General features: G+C 41.6%; 1 protein-coding gene and 1 long non-coding RNA gene across 2 annotated transcripts in view; one reads left to right on the forward strand and one right to left on the reverse strand.

Moving 5' to 3' along the window:
- Positions 1 to 20,154, forward strand: part of LOC121291401 (protein argonaute-1) — a 122,216-nt gene that overhangs the window by 83,273 nt on the left and 18,789 nt on the right. The window contains exon 15 of the mRNA XM_041212512.1: positions 16,717 to 16,911. Within this exon, the coding sequence (XP_041068446.1) occupies positions 16,717 to 16,911 (195 nt within the window). The remainder of the gene's footprint in view (positions 1 to 16,716; positions 16,912 to 20,154) is intronic.
- Positions 6,661 to 20,154, reverse strand: part of LOC121291402 — a 45,809-nt gene continuing 32,315 nt past the window's right edge. The window contains exon 3 of the long non-coding RNA XR_005945995.1: positions 6,661 to 7,895. This is a non-coding gene — a long non-coding RNA (uncharacterized LOC121291402). The remainder of the gene's footprint in view (positions 7,896 to 20,154) is intronic.

The raw sequence follows: 20,154 nt of genomic DNA on the forward strand, positions 1-20,154 counted from the left end.
TACACAACTTTAACCAGCAGGGAGCACCTGTGTACTGCTGTCATCAGAATCATGATATGTATTTTGAAATATATTTTCAAACGTTGAATTTAAATCTTCTTACTAATTTAAATTATTTTTCACACCAGTTTTCTCCTTCAATATTTTCATCCTCCTCCCTCTTCTGAAAATGCTGGCTCCTTCTTGAAATACAGTTTTATGAGTATTATAAATGCCCTGCTACCCCATCCTTGTGTGATCTTAGACCGGGAATATTGACAGGCAACTTGACATGGAAGCATTGTGGCAAGACCATCCTGTGTTCGTCCATGTACTTATTTCCTATAGACATTGCCAGATGACAATTAAGCAAGGCAGCCTGGTTGATTTTTTTCCCCCTCACAAGCTCAAAAGTTGAGGCAGACCATTAGACCCATCTAAATTCATCTATCTATAACATGCCTACATTCCCGTATTGCTGCATCTTATTGTTTTTAAATGATTCTAGGGTTTTCCTTTTCAACTCTCTGCCCAGAGGTCTATGCCAAGTGTTGATCACTCTGCAAAGAAAAGCTTCCTGCTATCAAACTGAAAGTCAAGCTTTACTCATTTATGCCAGCATCCCCTTGCCCTATATTCTAGATGAACTTTTCCCATTTTGCTTACTATCATAATTCTGCAAGATCACCTGATGACACAAAGGGTCAGCATTGCTGCTCTTCTGCACCATCTCCAGCACTTGACCGACTCTTGACCAGAACTGCCCACATTAGTTCAGGTATTTCTGACCAGGCTGCTGTACGTTTGATCGCAACTTCCTTTGACTTCTATTCTACTGTTTTGGCTCTGTAGTTCAACATTTGATAGTTTTTGTAGATTGGATCTTTGCTCTATTATCATAGACACCGAAGCCAATGTTAGGACAGTTACAGCTCGTCCAGTGAACAAATCCAGTGTAGGCCAGAGCTAGAGCCTGAGACTTATTTGCTGGATAAACTCACTAATTCATCAAGGGAAATTCAAGATCAGAGCCACCTTATGTTGTGATTAATAATTGTGTGCTTGGAACGTGACATTTTGTTTAATTTTGATGTCAGAAATTTGAAGCAAAATAGCGGGGGAGCTAGTAGGAAATCTGACTTGGAGGATTGACAGCACATTTTTCTGAAATTTGGAAACAATAACCTTGAACCTTATCAACATTCTTGTAAAAAAAAAAATAAATTCTGCTGCTTGCTTTGAATGAAACTCAGAACAGACAGAATCTAAGTACCCGTGTGCAAGAATTAAATAAAGGCTTTGCAATATGAATCAAATAAACTACTTGATGTACAAGATATTGTAATGGGTAAATACAAGTCACATGTGCAAAGCAAATTTACAATTCAGCTAGTAGTCTTCCAGTTCATGCCAGTATAGAAGAGGTAGTTATTAATGCAGGAGCTGCTTATTAATTTATGGGATTCCAGTCCAATCCAGAAGATAGCTTATGAACTTCACATAGGATAGAGTGGCAAAAACATTAGTAGATACAAAGTTATTTTAGTGCATAGCAAACTCACTTGGCGTTAGCATTCAATTATATTGAATACAACAGTATTTGTGTGTCAATGTATGCATTTTGAATTTATCTTATTTAATTTGGTAAGTTAATTCTTATAGAGAAACCTGGGAGATTAGCCAATGGTTGCAACCCGGCTCTTATCTGAGTTTAGAAGGATTTTTTTCCCCTGCACGATCAGGTAAAAGTGCACTAATGTGTAGAACAGCTTTTGTCCTTGTTTCTGCAGCCACTGAGATTCACAACTATAGGAACTTAACTTTTTCTGCAAAAAAAGACAAAATTTGTCCAGCAGCTGCTGATGATACTAGGCATTTGATTTGCTGGGATTTATACTTGAGACACCCCGTCCCCTTCTCCCCACACAAGCATAAGCAAACAAGCTGTTCTGTTCCAGATCATTGCTATTGCTATCTTAAATTAGCCAGCAGGCAGCAGTCTAGAGCAGCCTGATGACCATTTTTCTGTGGCAGAAGTCCCTATTTTATATTTTTTGTCTACCCTGTGGTTTGGGTGACTTTTGATACTTGTCATCCACAGATCCTTAATCTGTCTCTGAGTGGCACAGAATATTGGATCACTTTGCCAGGTCGACAGGCGTGTGATTCCATTTTATAAAAACTATATTTAGATGTCCATTAAATTCCATTTCCAGTCTGCACAGGTTTAGATCCAGTTTGTTCCACTGGAACACAATATGGCCCATTGTTAGGAACTAATTGTGTAAATGAGATAATCCAGTCCAGCTCAGTGTTGAACTGAGTCCTGATTTCAGCACATGTGAGCAACAATTTCTTACAAGTGTGTCTGTAAATTCTGAATGTGGAGAATTATTGTGTTCTTGCCAGGATGTGCAAACGCTCATCTAAACCTCTGGACACCATAGATGTCCTGATTCAGGAATATAATTTGCCACCTTGCCTTTCTTTAAAAAACAGTCAAATTTATCTTATGGTTCAATATAAAATAGCCTTTAAATAATGAACTGAGAGCACTAAGTGTTTGAGCATTTGATATTTTAAGAAGAAGCCAGAGATGGCTTAGCTTTATGAACATACATTGTGCTTCAGAATGATATTGTATCAGTTGTTGGGATCCATGCCTAACATATTAAAGCCCTACACATTGTACCATGCGTTCTCACTACACACATTTACTTTGAAAGCAGTACCTTTGTGAGTCATCAGTTAACTCACACTAACAGAGTTGTTGCCTGGTAACAGCAACTGCCAGCTGACTCATAGACCAATACAAAATGATATCACTCTTTCCATCAGTGGAATACAACTCGATTTAAACAAAAGCCTTTTTATGGCAACTCTGTAACAAATGATAGATTTTTGTTTGTTGTTGGCTTGTAGTTTCTTATCATGACTTTAAAATATATGGTATATATAAACTATAAACCCTTTTATGACATTGATATTAATTGCACAGAGTACATTTGGTAATAGAACGAAGCTTTCTGCACAAGTGAGAGTTTCCTCAGGTTTACCCCCATTTCTGGGTAAAGGTGGAGTGGCTGAACAAAAGATCAGAGTGAAAATATATTCTATTGCTATTCTCCTGGGAGTGAGAGAATCCTGCAGCCAAATACTGACTGTCATATGCAAATTATATTTGGAAGAAACTTTTTATTGTTTGCAGCAAAACACAGGCAAAGTCACATTGCCTGTTTCTAGTTGTCCTGGCCAGGTGGTGGTGTGTCGTCCTGAGCTGCATGCTGTTCTTCAGTAGCAATAGGCTTGATAGTCATCTTCAGAAGGCATTATGAATCAACCATATTACATAAGACTGATATTAACCCAGCAGCAGGGTTTTTCCAATAATCATCAGTCTTCCTGGTGCCAGCCTACCAGATTTATTGAATTTATTTTCATAACTTGCTACTGTAGGATTTGAACTCATGACTGTTGGATTGCTCGTCCATCACATTAAGTAGAACACTAAGGTGCCTACTCCTTGAACTTTAATCCATGCCACCCATGGTTCACTCCCTGAGATAAGCGCCTGTATAAAGGAGGCTTGTTGATTGCTAGGCAGCTGCTGTCGGACAGGCATGACATTAACGGCCATCTTCAGAAGTTTGTTTTGTGCTAAATACTCATTTTTCTCTCCTTTTTTGCCATCTCATCTTTATTCATAAATTTGCATTGTTCTGAATGCTGTCTTTTTCACTGTTACTATCTCACCACAGGAGACAATGATATTTACATTATGGATTCTCCCTTTCATCTGCTATGAAGAAAAAGGGAGGCTATGTTGGTCTAGCACTGACTCTCAGGTAGCTGTGCCTCTGCATACAGACATGGTGGTCATATCTGAACCTCAGTACTCAGCTGTGCTAGAGAAAGATAACTCTGCTTAATAGCAGAAACCAGTGGGGCCTGTTGTGGCCCTTTTTTGACAGATGACGCTCCAGACAACCTGCATCAAACTGCTCCTTGACTACAACTGAAGGGCCATTCGCTCCTGGCTATTATATACACAGACATATGAGAGGGCTGGCAGAAGGACACACATGAGAACATCATGCATGTGCATGCTGTAATGATCCTTGGCCCGACCCCCAAGTTGCAGGTGAAATCTGGTTACGGACCAATAACATTTTACTTAAAGTAGATCAAGTTTGAGATTTAAGACACAGTAAATAAAGCCACAAGATTGCATGGGTTTTGAACAAACAAAAATAAATTTTACTATACATGGTCAAAAAGATGAAACAATTTACAATATGTCAATAACTGTACAATACCTCTCCCTGTCCCCTGCCTGGGGCTCTTCTCGATGGTGCTCCACTCCCGGTCACCTGGCCTGGGTTTTCGCACCATTTTTCTACTTGCAGAGGCGCACTGGGCCCAAAGAACATAAAAATGCCAATTTACGTATGTGCAGCCCACTCCCAGTCTGCGCATGCGCAAAAGCTCTGAGGCCTGTTAGGAATTGAAGTTCCTGACCTCTACACTCAACATTAAGGTAAGTTTGACTTTCACAACACCTTCTCCCTTAGAAGAAAGAGAGCTTCACTACGATGAAGGTTTCTTTACAATGGCTTATAATACAATTTCTTCCCAAGAAGTACTGCACATCATAAACTTGTAACAAATAGCTTATTACATACTATACAGATAACCTTTTAATTTTATTGCGTAATTACACATCTCGTATTTTAAAGGTACCAAAGCTTAACCCAAACAAAAGCCAGGACATGTAACAAGAAGGATTAGCAGGATTTAAACATCATAGAATAGTCACATCTCTGAGCTTGCTTTATTTTTCTTACACGCTTTAACTCGGCAAAGAATGTTTCATTTAAGTCCACAGCCCAGTTGTTGTCCTTTTCATTAGCTGTAGATGTAATTCCATTTTAAGTTCATTTCCAAAATTCAAACATGGTAAGTTCTCATTTTGAGACAATAAGGTCAAAATGGCTTCTTTGTGCGCCAACAACTCGTTTCATCTCTGATTGAAATCTCTCTCTGCCATTTCAAGGATGTAATTGAGATTTTTTTTTTACATTCCCACAAAAGGGTTTGGTATTCCTGCTTGGTTTGATCTCATAGTTTCTCCTGATCCCATTGCAAACGGGACTTATTTAATTATTTTCAAGCAACGTCAACCGCTTCCTCACTCCAGATTTTTATTTTTCTTTCCAACACTTAAGTCTTCTACACAATTCACAAACCACATCATAACAATCCTCTGCGAGTTTTAAATGATCTGTTGCAAACTGTCCACTTGCCTGGATTTCTGCTGCTGTATCCTGTGTTTCAATAGTGGCAAGCGTTTGTAATTTGGTGTCCACAATCATTGGCCCTTCCAGATCATTTTGTGGTTTTAGTCTTTTCTGTTGAACACGTTTAATTTTCAATTCTGCAGGCACTCCTGTTGTTTCTGTATTGCTCATTATTGAGGTGGATACTTCAGCATGGTTACTTGGATCAGTTCTTTTCTCAACTGGATCACAATTGGGCAAGAAGTTTTTATTCACAGGAACAACTTCAAAACTGTGACACCCCACCCTAGGTTTTGGAAAAACTATTTTTTTTAATTCATGGAGTGTGGGTGTTGCTGGCTAGGACAGCATTTATTGCCCATCCCTAATTGCCCCTGAGAAGGTGGTGGTGAGCTGCCTTCTTGAATTGCTGCAGTCCATGTGGTGTCGGTACACCTACAGTGCTGTTAGGGTGGGAGTTCCAGAATTTTGACCCACAAACAGTGAAGGAACAGTGATATATTTCCAAGTCAAGATGGTGAGTGTCTTGGAGGGGAACTTCCAGGTGGTGGTGTTCCCATCTAACTGCTGCCCTTGTCCTTCTAGATAGTAGTGGTTGTGGGTTTGAAAGGTGCTGTCTAAGGAGCATTGATGAGTTCCTGCAATGCTTCTTGTAGATGGTACACACTGCTGCCACTGTATGTTGGTGGTGGAAGGAGTGAATGTTTGTGGATGGGGTGCCAATCAAGCGGGTTGCTTTGTCCTGGATGGTGTCAAGCTGCTTGAGCATTGTTGGAGCTGCACTCATCCGGGCAAGTGGAGGATATTCCATCACACTCTTGACTTGTGCCTTATAGATGGTGAACAAGATTTGGAGAGTCGGGAGGTCAGTTACTCGCTGCAGGATTCCTAGCATCTGGCCTGCTTTTGTAGCCATGGTATTTATGTGGCTAGTGCAGTTCAGTTCTGATCAATGGCAACCCCCAGGATGTTGATAGTGGGGGATTCAGAAATAGGGGTTGGATTTGTCCTGCTTTTTGTGGGCAGGAAAAACCTGGGCAATTTTCCACAATGTTGGGTAGATGCCACTGTTGTAGTTGTACTGGAAAAATCTGGCTAGGGGCATGGCAAGTTCTGGAGCACAGGTCTTCAGTGCTATTGTCAGGGTCCATAGCCTTTGCAGTATCTAGTGCCTTCAGCTGTTTCTTGATATCACATGGAGTGAATCGAATTGGCTGAACACTAGCATCTCTGATGTTGGGAACCTCTGGAGGAGGCCGAGATGGATCATCCACTCAGCACTTCTTCTGGCTGAAGATTGTTGCAACTGCTTCAGCCTTATCTTTTGCACTTTTATGCTGGGGATATTTATAGAGCCTCCTCCTCCAGTGAGTTATTTGATTGTCTACCAACATTCACAACTGGATGTGGCAGGACTGCGAAACTTAGATCTGATCCGTTGGTTGTGCATTTGCTTAGCTTTATTACATGCTGTTTACGCTGTTTGGCAAACAAGTAGTCCTGAGTTGTAGCTTCACCAGGTTGATGCCTCATTTTTTAGGTATGCCTGGTCCTGCTCCTGGCATGCCTTCCTGCTCTCTTCACTGAACCAGTGTTGATCCCCTGGCTTGGTATTGATGGTAGGGTGGAGAATATGCTGGTCCATGAGGTTACAGATTGTGGTTGAGTATGATTCTGCTGCTGCTGATGGCCTACAGTGCCTCATAGATGCTCAGTTTTGAGTTGCTAAATCTTTTCGAAATCTATCCCACTTAGCACAGTGATAGTGCTACACACCACGATGGAGGGTATCCTCAAGGTGAAGACGGGATATCATCTCCAAAAGGATTGTGCGATGGTCACTCCTACCGATGCTGTTATGGACAGATGCATCTGCGGCAAGCAGATTGGTGAGGATGCAGTCAAGTATGTTTTTCCCTCTTGTTCGTTCCCTCATCACTTGCTGCAAACCCAGTCAAGCAGCTATGTCCTTTAGGTCTAGGCCAGCTCAATCAATAGTTGTGCTACCGAGCCACTCTTGGTGATGGACATTGAAGTCTCCCACTCGGACTACATTCTGCACCCATGGCGCCCTCAGCGCTTCCTCCAAGTGGTGTTCAACACGGAGGAATACGTTCTCATCAGCTGAGGGCGGGGGTGGTGGGTGTGGTGTTTTGGTGGGTGGAACGTAATCAGGAGATTTCCTTGCCCATGTTTGACCTGATGCCATGACACTTCTTGGGGTCCAGAGTCTATGTTGGGGACTCCAGAGCAACTCCCTCCTGACTGTATACCGCTATGCCGCCACCTCTGCTCGATCTGTCCTGCCGCTGGGACAGGACATACCCATGGATGGTGATGGTGGTGTCTAGGACATTATCTGTATGGTATGTTTCTGTGACCATGACTATGTCAGACTGTTGCTTGACTTGACTGTGAGACAGCCCCCCCAGTTTTGGTACAAGCCCCCACATGTTAGTAAAGAGGATTTTGCCGAGTTGACAATTGTCGTTTCCAATGCCTAAGTCGATATTGAGTGATCTGTCCAGCTTCGTTCCTTGTAGACTTTGTAGTGGTTTGGTACAACTGAGTGATTTAAAAGTCACATGGAGGCCAGATCAGGACGACAGATTTCCTTCCCTAAAGAACATTAGTGAACCAGATGGGCTTTTACGACAATTACAATGGTTTCATCGTCATCATTAGACTTTTAATTCCAGATTTTTATTGAATTCAAATTCCACCATCTGCCATGATGGGATTCAAACCCAGGTCCCTGGAGCATTACCCTGGATCTCTGGATGACTAGTCCAGTGACAATATCACTACACCACTGCCTCGCCTACTATATCATTGCACAATATAAAGCCTACATTTGTCATAGGTAATTTTGGAAAAGCTCCAACCGCATAAGGTCCCTTCATCAGAGCACAATTTAAATTTACTTTATCTAACGGATAAGGCACACCCTTCCCGTCAACACCCTGTATTAACACATTCCAATTTAGCAAACTTTCTGAAGAAAGGTCACAAGTTTCACTTTACGGTGCAACTTCCTCTGTAGAAATTCCGGTCACTTGCAATAGTGCCACTGTTTTAACATCCGTTCCCTTTACTGGTACTATCTTTTCTGAAGAGTCCTTAAACGTTCCTATTATTGCCACCAGTTTACCATTCAGCTTCCAACAATGGACTTTGAGATTACCTGTCTTCTGGCAATAAAGCATACTGGTTTCTTTACATCACTTTTATCCTCTAGACTATCACTTTTCTTGACTGGAACAGCTTCTGCCTTCTCCATAAAGCTAGATTTTTTTTCTGTTCCTCCAGCTTCCCTGTGAGTTTACAGAAGGAGATCTACTGCCTCGTAGCTGCCTATGGGATATATCTTACCCATCTGTTAGAATCGCTGCTCCCCATTCCTTAGAAAACCCATTGTCTTCCAGGTGTGATCTAATCGCTATTGGGAAGCTGTTTAGAAATTCTTCCAGTATCATTTAGATTCCCCACATTCTCAAAACTTTGTTCTAACTTCAAGGACCAAAACCTCTGGTCCCACATCATTTCTTTCTCCCTGGCAAAACCTACAAAAGTTTCATTTGTTTTTTTTCTTTAAAGTCTAAAATTTCACTGATATGTTTCAGGGACAAGCATGTAAATGTTAAATATTGCAGTTTTCACTCCCTCATAATCTGAAGATTGTTCTTCCAAAAGACTAGCATACACATCCATTGTCTTCCTGACCAAAACATTTGCAAAATGAGAGTCTACATGTCATTTGGCCACTTTAGCTTTGTAGCCACCTTTTCAAACAAGATAAAATATATGTCTCAACCCCATCTTCCGTGAATTTAGGCAATAGCTGAAGACTCTTGATAATATGAAAACTTGGAATGGGACTTGATTCCTCATCCAAACTACTAGATTCTCTCTCACCCTGTAACCTAAGACTTTCTCTAGCCAGTTCATGCTGTCTGATTTCTTTCTTTGAAACTCTTTTTTCCTTTCCTTATCTTTTTTCTCCCTTGCTACCCTCTTTGGAGTTCAAGTTCAAGCTTCCTCATTTCATTTTCTTTTTCAAATTCAAGTTTCTGCTTGTCTCTATCTCTTTCTATCTCAAGCTGCTTCATCTGCAACTGAATTCTAGCTAACTTAACTGAATTGCTATCTGAATTACCTTTTTCTTCTTCCAATCCCAGATGCTGTACTGTTAGCTCAGTTATTTCTGCTTTCTTAGTCCCTGTTTTTAACTCTAACTTTTCCTTAATGCAATTAACCTAGCCTTGGTTAATTGTCAAAGATCACTCAGAGATAAATCATCCCTCTTCAGAAAAGTCTTAGCAATTGACAAAGCCATTCTGCTTTTCAATCAGTATAGTAAAATTCACTGTGGAAATCTTATAAACCTTACCCTCAGCAAGTACCAGCATTTATATTTGTCTATGGATCCGAGATCCCAGATGAGACCCCCAAGTTGTTGGGAAAATCCAGTTAGGGACTAATAATGTATTGCTTAAAGTAGGCAAAGTTTGAGGTTTAAGCCATTTGCCCGATGAATAAAGCCACAAGATTCCACGGATTTTGAACAAACAAAAATAAATTTTACAGGAAGATAAAATAATTTACAATATCTATCTTTATATTCTTAACATTCAGGGTAACGTTCAGGTACATATGAATTAACAAGTCAACTGTAGTCAAACACACCATACTACACAATAAATGGCAGATGCGACCAAGACAGAGTCCACAGATTTCTCAACAATCCACCCAGACCTCAGTGACACTGAGTCAACCAGTCTCACTGAAACTCTTGTCTCTCATGTGGGATTCCAGTCTTCAGCTTCGAAATCTAACCTGGGAATTCTCTCCAAAGGTCACTCCAACTTGGACGGCATCAACAATGGCCCATCTCGCAGGGTTTCAATCTTGTTTCCTGAGATTCCGTTTCCCGGATTCCCAAGCATACACTCGAGCACCAACTCACAAGCACAGTTTCAGATCTTCGGACTTGCCAAGCAGAACATTACTGATCCAAAAGAGAAACCTTGCCCCAACGGTCTGCAGCACAGAGTCACCAACCTTCTGCTGACTTCTTGGATCTTCAGGGCTTCTTCTGAGCCCTCTTCGATTACCAGTGCTTGATCCTTGAGTTACAGACAGAAGGTGAGGACGCATTCTTTGTTGGGCAGAAGGTCAAGAAATATCATCCCTTTCCTGTGTTCCCAGATCTTAGGGGTGTTGCATTTAAAAAGACTCTTAGAGAGCATTATACATGTGCAGGCACTGGGTACAGTGGCCCAGAATACGCTGCAGATGGCAGCTCAATTGGCAGGGTTCATTAGCCACATATGCAGCACTATAATGGCTGTGCCTAAACCATGCAGTCAGATAAGGTAGGAATAATTTGCAACTCCCCAAGGGGAGAACTAAGGACAGTCATGGTTTCTGGCATGGCAGCTACAACTGCTGCCATAGTTTTTTGGGAGCCATAGTAGTATGGAAAGGGCTCTGTATTCTAGCCTACAAACATCTAGGACTGGAATGCAAACAAGTATCTATGGGCATCTGTGACCTGATGGGTACAATTTACCCACAAATAAGTGTCGAGGCAGAGCCAGGACCCAGTATTATTATCCTGGTAGGTGTTGTTATGAAAATAGAACTTACTTTAATGTTAAGAGCAAAGGTCGGGCACTTCAACTCCTAACAGGCCTCAGAGCTTTTGCGCAGTGCGGAATGGGAGCAGGCTGTACGTGTGCAGATCGGCATGTTTCCGTTCTTTGGGCCCAGCACGCTTGTGAAAGAAAAACACCTTAAAAAACCCAAGTCAGCTGATTGGGAGTGGAGCGTCATCAAGAAGAAGGGAGAGATACTGAGAGTCCAAGGAATGGAACAGGGACAGGAAGATGTCACAGTTCAATTCAAAAGAGAAGTGTGGAGAAAAAAAGCTCCAAATATGAAAAGGGCTGCGGGTAGCAGACTTTAATTGAAGAGGGATCAAGCGAAGCACTGGTAATTGAAGAGGGCTCAGAAGAAGCCCTGAAGATCCAAGAAGTCAGCAGAAGGTTGGTGACTCTGTGCTGCAGGCTGTTGGGGCAAGGATTCTCTTTTGGATCGGTAAAGTTCTGCTCAGCAAGGCTGAAGATCTGAAACTGTGCTTGTGAATTGGTGATCGATTATATGCTCAGGAATCCGGGAAATGGAATCTCGAGACAAGATTGAAAGCCTGTGAAATGGGCCATTTTGATGCCGTCCAAGTTGAAGTGACCTTTGGAGAGAATTCCCAGGTTAGTCAAAGGTGAAGATTGGAATCCCACATGTGAGAGAAGAGAGAGTATTTCAGTGAGATTGGTTGACTCAGTGTCACTGAGGTCTGGATGAGTTGCTGAGAAATCTGTGGGCTCTGTCTTGATTGCATCTGCCATTTATTGTGTAGTGTGGTATCCGTGCATATCCTCTCACATGTATAATTATCTGTGATTTGTGACATGGTGATGAGGGCTAGATGGCCCAGAAAGAGTCAGGAGCCTCTGGAAGATTTTTCTTGGCTGTTGTGGCTTACCTAGGATGCTGGAAGAAAAGAAATGAAAAGATGAGCTGCACAATGGATGTTGTCCTTTCAAAACTATGTTTATGGATTCACCAACTGTGGCAGATCTCTCCCATTTATCTTTTGGCTGATCAAGTTCTTCAAGAAGAAAGTAAAGTGTTTGAAAGCCTTTGGAATGCAACCCTAATGTGAGTTACACGTTTCTAATTGGAGGTTTAAAATGTTAAAATGGATGCAGAAACAAACAAATCCATATCATGTAATATGTTCTATTCCGATCTATTCAGCCATAGCCAGAGAATCACCAACAGTAGCTTCTGTTCTCACTGCTGCATTATTGCCTCTGGAGCCCCCCAATCATCTGTCATTGGCTCCCTCCTATTGCAGCGATATCATCCAAAAGCTCAACAGTTTCCATTTGTACAGTGGCTATTGACAGGCTCTACCTCACAACCACCTCTTGTCCCCTCCACTGCCTGATTTGTCACACTGCTTGCCCAACATTCAGTATGGGAAGAATAGAAATTCCTTCCAATTAAATGTTGGCACTGGAGTCATTGCCTTCGGACACTGTCACAAACTCCTTTCCCTACCCACTATCTTCATCCCTTTCCACTATATGGGACTGAACAAGAGTGATTGCAAGCTTGGCATCCTGTTTAACCCTAAGCTGAGCTTCCAACCCCATATCTTCTCCGTCACCAAGATCGCCTACTTCCCCCACCATAACGTCTCCTGCCTCAGCTCATCTCTCATGGCTTCATCCCTCCCTATCTCTAATATTTTCCAGCCCAACAACCCTTCATGTTTTCTGCATTGCCCTTGTGGATCCCCAATTTTCATTGCTCCACCATTGGTGGCCGTGCCTTCAGTTGGCCTTAAGCTCCAGAATTCCCTCCCTAAACCCTTTTACCTTTTTAAAGATGCAGTCTCTTTAAGATGCTCTTTAATACCTGCCTCTTCAACTGTCCTCTTTCCTAGTATTTTCTTATATGTTGACTGCTCCTGCGAAGCACCTTGGGACCTTACAAAGACGCTAAATAAATGCAAGATTATTGTATCATTTAGTACTTCGCATTATGTTGAAATTTGAGTGAAAGAACATTTACAGGGAAAGGCAATGTGAATAGTCTTTTGGTAAATCTTTACATTTTCAAGTCAATATGTTCAACCTAAGAAGGGTGAAGTGTGTGGAAATATTTAAAGCAGTACATTGATTTTTAAAAATGTATGTTTGTGTGTGTGTGTCCTGTTACCTTGACTAACCTGGTACAGGTACTGAGCTTCTTCCTGCATTGAATAACCATGTGGGTTTTGCTAGAGGTGCCACTTGCAGCCAAGATGAACTTCTTCCACTAGGCCTGCACTATTCCTTTTTGACTTAGCCTCCTTTGCTTGGACCAATAATCTTCCACAGCAACATCAGAAAATTTGAGGCCTCTCTATCCTTATGTTATCAGTCTTGGACATCCTTCCCTTTCTCATATTCTGGCAATTTCTTGTAGCTGGATGATAGCAACCTCTTCTTTTAGCTGTTTACAGACACATAAAAGCTACAGCAGGAGAGCTCCCAGTATAGAGCGTAAATAACTCTGGAATTTGGGCCACAGTCTTAAATTAAGCTCAACTAAGATTTTTTAAAAAGTAACAGTCACACTGGCATGTAGAATTTTAGTCCTGCCACATCTTTAGTAATAAACATGCAAGGAGGGATATCCAGCCCATAGTGTTTAACTCAAAATAACATTATAAAAATAACTTTCTTTCATGTCTACTATTTTTGCGATATTATAAAACTGTTAGTTTGCCAAACTGAAGTATAGTGAAATCTGATTATAGTGATTGATTTGAAAAGAGCCCTGAAAAACCACAAAACCAAAAGGTGGTACTCTGGGCTCTCAAACTGATAGACGGATATTAAACCACGGATGAATGAAAACTTCCTCTAGCTAAACATTGGAAAGACAAAATCATTATTTCCAGTTGCCAATATAAACTCCACTCCCTTGCCTCTAATACCATCTCCTCTCAGTCACTCATTCAGACTGTATTAAGTCACGTGTAAATCATAGGTATCTGTTCAATTCAATTGTGTTAAAAGCTCTCGCACAATATCCTCACCAAGAAGGCATGAAAATTTGCTTCACCTCCATCGCCACTAAACTTATTATTGCTTTTATCACCTAGACTTGATATGTTCCAACATCCTCCTTGCCCACTTCCCAGTCTTGCCAATCTATAACTCAAATTCATTTGTCAATGTTTTGCATACACTGAGTTTCTTTTATCCATAACTCCTTCATGGTCTACACTTACTCCCAATCCTCTAGTATATTCCCCCATCTTCAAATTCATCCATGGCCTTGTCTCCAAACACTCATTTAACCTATCCATATCCGTTTGCAGGCTCCTTAGATGCTCTACACAACTGACTATCCCACCTATCTTTGTGTCACAGCAAATTTACCAACCATGCATTTGGTCCCTTCATCCAAGTCATTGATATAAGTTGTAAATGTTTGCAGTTCCAGCACTGACCCTTGTGGCACTCCACTCATCACATCCTGCCAACCCAAAAACAACCCATTTATGCCTAATGTCTCTTTCCTGTTAGCTAATCAATCCTCTGTCCATGCTAATATTTTATCCCCTACACCATGAGCTGGTATTTTGCACAGTAACCTTTGATGTGGCGCCTTGTCAAATGCCTTCTGGAAATCCAAGTACAGCACATCCACAGATTTCACTTTATCCACATTGCTTGTTACTTCCTCAAAGAACTCAATAATTTAGTCAAACATGATTTCCCTTTCACAAATCCTTGTGACTGCCTGATTGCATTGAGATTTTCTAAGTGCCTTGCCATAACCTACTTCATAAGAGAGTCCAGCGTTTTTCCTATGACAGATGTTAAGCTAACCGGCCTGTAGTTTCCTGCTTTTTGTCTCCCTCCTTTCTGGAATGGAGGAGTCATATTTGCTATTTTCCAATCTAATGGGACCTTTCCAGATTCTGGGGAATTTTGGGAAATTAAAGCCAATGTTTCTACTATTTCAGCAGCCACTTTTAAGACCCTAGGATGAAGTCCATCAGGACCTGAGGACTTATCAGATTTTAGTTCTAATAATTTTCTCAGTACCGTTTCCCTAGTGATTGTAATTGTCTTAAATTCCTCAGCCCCTTTCACCTCCTGAATCACACTTATTTCTGGGATTTTTTTGTATCCCCTACAGTGAAGACAGATGCAAAATATCTGTTCAGTTCACCCACTGTTTCCTTATTTTCCATTATTAATTCACCAGACTCCCTTGACGACCAAGACTCACTCACTCTTTTCCTTTTTAAATACCTGTAGAAACCCTTATGATCTGTTTTTTTTATTTCTAGCTAGTTTCTCTTATATTCTAATTTCTCCCTCATTAATATTTTAGTCATTTTTTGCTTTGTTCTTTATATACGGTCCAATCATCTGACCTGCCACTCATCTTTGCGGAACTTTACACTTTTTCTTTAAATTTGACACTTAGCCAAAGATAGTTTGTCGTTCGCTCAGTGTATTTCTATCTCACTGGAATATATCTTTTGAGCATTTTGAAGTATCTCCTTAAGAGTCTGCCATTGCAGCTCTACTGACATAACCCTTAACCTCATTTCCCAGTTCATTTTAGCCAGCTCTGTCTTCATGCTCTCAATTGCGCCTATTTAAGTTTAAAATGCTAAGATCATCTCTTCCTCAAACTGAATGTGAAATTCAATCATATTATGATCACTGCTACCTGGGGATGCCTTCACAATGAGATTATTAATTAATCCTGTCTCATTGACATTACCTGATTTAGTATAGCCTGCTGTCTGGTTGGCTCTAGAACTTGCTGTTCTAAGAAATTCAGGCTACCTTTGCCAATCTGATTGTCCAATATATATATAGAATAAAATTACCCCTGATTATTGCTATACCTTTCTCACAAGCACCCATTATTTTTCCCTATATACCCCATCCTACAGTGTGGTTACTGTTAAGAGCCCTATAAACTACTCCCACAAGTGACTTCTTACCTTTACTATTTCTCACCCTACCCAATTAATTTTGCATCTTGATGTTGCCTAGCGCTGACCCTGTGTAACATTGGGGTAGTGCATTGGGGAAGTTTGAAATAGGCAGAGCTGCCATTAAAAAGGCAAGAATGGCAGAAGATTACAACAGCAGCAGGTAAATCATAAATCTTTGTCCAAACTTAGCGCACTTTCCGGATTTATGTCAGAGAGGGCTCCTGGATTATTTCATGCCACTATGCAATGCATGTTTTTAAGTGGAGTATCAGCAGAGGCATCCAAATAAGGAAACAGGGAACTACAAGGCAGGGAAAAAGTACCTGAACTTTTACATGATTCCTATAAGTCTTGTGTGCTGTGTTTGAGGGCGGGTACAGGTTAAGAGATTGGAAAACTACACAATTATACTTGGAAAGGTGTATATCACAACCAGGCTGGACCTTCACAAGGAAGCACTCCAATTTTCCAGCTGGAGTTTGAATGTTAAGAATAAGCAATAACACTGGTAGATTTTTCAATTTTTTTTTTGAGACCAGGTATGCTGAGGGCATTTGAAATTAATTCAACATATTCAAGTGATTGAACCTGGAACCTCCTTCCTCTGTATGACTTAGTACTGGGGATGAGGGGGCGGGGTAGAGGTTATACTGTTGGAGGAGCAGCCGCTTTCATCTTCTACACATTATTTTGCAATCACTATTACTACTACTATAAGCACTAGGCCCTTATGGCAATTTATTATCCAGTAGAATCTGGATTCGGATTACCCAGGCACATTAGAATTTTCAGTTTTCACATTGCTGTTGCCTGTGCAAAATCAGTAGTTTGCCTGAGAGTTCTGTTTTTTCATACCAGGTAGTTGGCAGCATGGATGCCCATCCAAGCCGTTACTGTGCCACAGTCCGTGTGCAGCGACCCCGTCAGGAAATAATTGAAGACCTTTCCTATATGGTTCGAGAACTTCTGATCCAATTTTACAAATCTACCCGCTTCAAGCCAACGAGGATTATCTTCTATAGGGATGGCGTTCCTGAAGGGCAATTGCCACAGGTAGCTTGAAGTTGCACTCATTTACTTAAGTGAAAAGCTGAAATGGCTGAAGTGGTGTAAATCAGTTCAAGTAGAGTTCAGATCTGCAAAGGTTATCTTGATGGATTTTAATAAAGGAAGAACCATAGAAAAGTTACGTCGCAGAAAAAGGCCATTCAGTCCATCGTGTCTGTGCCAGCCAAAAAGAAGAGAAACTAGCTGCTCATTTTTAATCCTATTTTCCAGCACCTGACCCGTAGCCTTGCAGATTACAGCACTTCAGGTGCAGATGCAGGTACCATTTAAATGAGTTGAGCATTTTGGCCTCGACCACCAATTTAGACAGTGAATTCCAGAAGCCCATCACCACCAGGGTGAAAAAGTTTTTCCTCATGTGCCCTCTAATCCATCTGCCAATCACCTTAAATCTATGCTCCCTGGAAATTGACCCCTCAGCTAGAGGGAACAGGTCTTTCCTGTTTACCCTATTTAGGCCCCTCATAATTTTGTACACCTCAATTAGGTCACGCCTCAGCCTCCTCTGTTCTAAGGAAAACAATCCTAGCCTATCAAATCTTTCCTCACAGTTGCAATTTCCCAGCCCTGGCAACATTCTTATAAATCTCTTAAGTACTCACTCCAGAGCAATTATGTCCTTCCTGCATTGTGGTGACCAGAACTGTACACAAAATTCCAGCTGTGGTCTAACCAGTGTTTTGTACAGTTCCATTATCACATCCCTGTTTTGTATTGAATACCGTATCCAATAAATGAAAACATTCCATATGCTTTCTTTACCACTTTTGCCACCTTCAGGGACCTGTGGACATGGACCGCAAGGTGTCTCACTCCCTCAATCCCTCTCAATATCCTCCCATCTACTGAGTATTCCCTTGCTTTGTTTGCCCTCTCCAAATGCATGATCTCACATGTTTCTGGAGTGAATTCCATTTGCCATTTTTCTGCCCAGTCAACCAAACCAGTGATATCGTTCTGGAGACAACAGCTATCCTCTTCACTATCAACTACACGGCCAATTTCTGTGTCAGCTGCAAATTTCCAAATCCTGCCTCCCACATTTAAGTCCACATCATTAATAGCTAGAACAAGCAGCAAGGGCCCCAACACTGAGCCCCATGGAATGCCACTGGAAACTGCTTTCCATTCGCAAAAACATCCATTGACCGTTACCCTTTGTTTCCTGTTGCTGAAATTTGGCAGTACCACCCCTTTTTCTCTGTCGGGATATGTCTACACTGTGCCTGTAAATCTCGCTTTTGAATACCTCCCCACTGATTTGACACTGTTTTCCCTTCCAGTATCTGTATCTAGTCTACTTTCGCCAGTTCACCTTTTAGCTTTGTAAAATTTGTCTTGCTCTAATTTAGAATTTTTACTCCTGTTTTACCTTTGTCCTTTTCCATAATAATGCTAAATCTGACTGTATTATGGTCACTATCTCTAAAATGGTCCCCCACTGCTACTTCATCCACTTGCCCAGTCTCATTTCCTAAGACTAAATCTAGAATTGCACCCCCATCTCATTGGGCTCGTTATGTGCTGGCTGAAAAAGTTCTCTTGAATGCAGTTCAAGAATTTTGTGCTGTCTGTGCCCTTCTGACTGTTCGTATCCCAATTGATATGAGGGTAGTTGAAGTTTCCAACTATTACTGTCCTATTGTTTTTGCACTCAGAAATTTGCCTACATATTTGCTCTTCTATCTCCCTCTCAGTATTTGGGAATCTACAGCATACTCCTAGCAATGTGGCTGCCCCTTCTTTATTTCTGAGCTCAACCCATATGGCCTCATTTGATGCTTCATTTAGTATATCATCTCTCCTCACAGCTATAATTGTTTCTTTAATCAATAGTGCTACACCCCTACCTATTTTATCCCCATCTATCCTGCCTGAACACTATATCCAGGGACGCTGAACTGCCATTTTTGCCCCTCTTTAAGCCAAGTTTCCATTATAACGATGATATCATGTTGCCATGTGTTTAATTGTGCCCTCAGCTCGTTGGCTTTATTTGCTATGCTTCTTGTATTTACAAATAGACCTTTTAACACTGCCAAATTCCTGTGCTTGTATCTTTTAGCCTGTGCATCTTCTGTCTTTCAAAGTCACTCACTAATTCTCCATCTCCTGATGCCTGCTCTAAATTTGCCCTCAGATACCCAGCCTCCGCCAATCTAGTTTAAATTCCCCCCGCCCCGACAGAACTAGCAAATTTCCCTGCGAGGATATTCGTCCCAGCCCTGTTTAGGTGCAGACTGGCTGGTTTGTACAGGTCCCACCTTCCCTAGAACAGATCCCAATTGCTCAGTTCTCCTGGGACTGGGAATAATCCTAAGATTACTGCTTTAGAGGTCAGGTTTTTCGCTCTCCTTCCTTGCTCCTCAAAATCTGCTTTCAGGACCTCCTACCCTAAGTCATTGGTACCAACTTGGACCACGACCTCTGGCTGACCACCCTCCCCCAGAAGAATGTCCTGCAGCCACTCCGTGACATCTTGACCCTGGCACCAGGGAGGCAACATACTATCCCGGAATCACGTCTACAGCCACAGAAATGCCTGTCTGTTCTCCTAACTAATGAATCCCCTATCACTATTCTCTTCCCCCCCTCCTGTGGTGCCACAAACCTGGCTCTGACTGCACTCTTCCAAGGAACCAACACCCTCACCAATATCCAAAACAGAAAACCTACTGGGACTCTTGCATTACCTACCTAGTTTTCTTAAGACTGCCTGGCGGTCACGCATTCCCTTTCAGCCTCCAAGCTCCTAAGCTGCAGTGTGACTGCTTCACTGAAAGTGCTATCCGCGTAGCTCAAGGTTCTGCAGCTGGTGACACTTCCTGCACATGTGGTCATGTAGGACAGTGGTAGCATCCAGGACTTCCCACATAATACAGGACACGCATTCCACCTGACCGAGCTGTCCTGCCTTGGCTTCAATTTACTTCCCTAATGTTAACTTTATTTTACTTTAAACTACTCTATTTTACCTGGCCTTGAATTAATTTTACTTCCCTATTGCTTGTGTTTCTTACTGAAATCAAAGTAGCTCCTTCTTTTAAAAGAATGTGTTTTTCTAATTTTCAGACCCTCCTAAACAGCAGTTTCTCACCAACCGATGATGAACTTATGTTTCCCCTGTGATGGCACTCTTGGATGTTTTCAAAACTCAGTCTTCTCATGCAGCTTATCAATTCCTGGTCTCCTACAGGCTGAGAAAAAAAGAAAAGAGCACCTCCTTCC

Source organism: Carcharodon carcharias, chromosome 19 (genome assembly GCF_017639515.1).
Source record: "Carcharodon carcharias isolate sCarCar2 chromosome 19, sCarCar2.pri, whole genome shotgun sequence".
In the NCBI taxonomy this organism is placed as follows: domain Eukaryota; kingdom Metazoa; phylum Chordata; class Chondrichthyes; order Lamniformes; family Lamnidae; genus Carcharodon; species Carcharodon carcharias.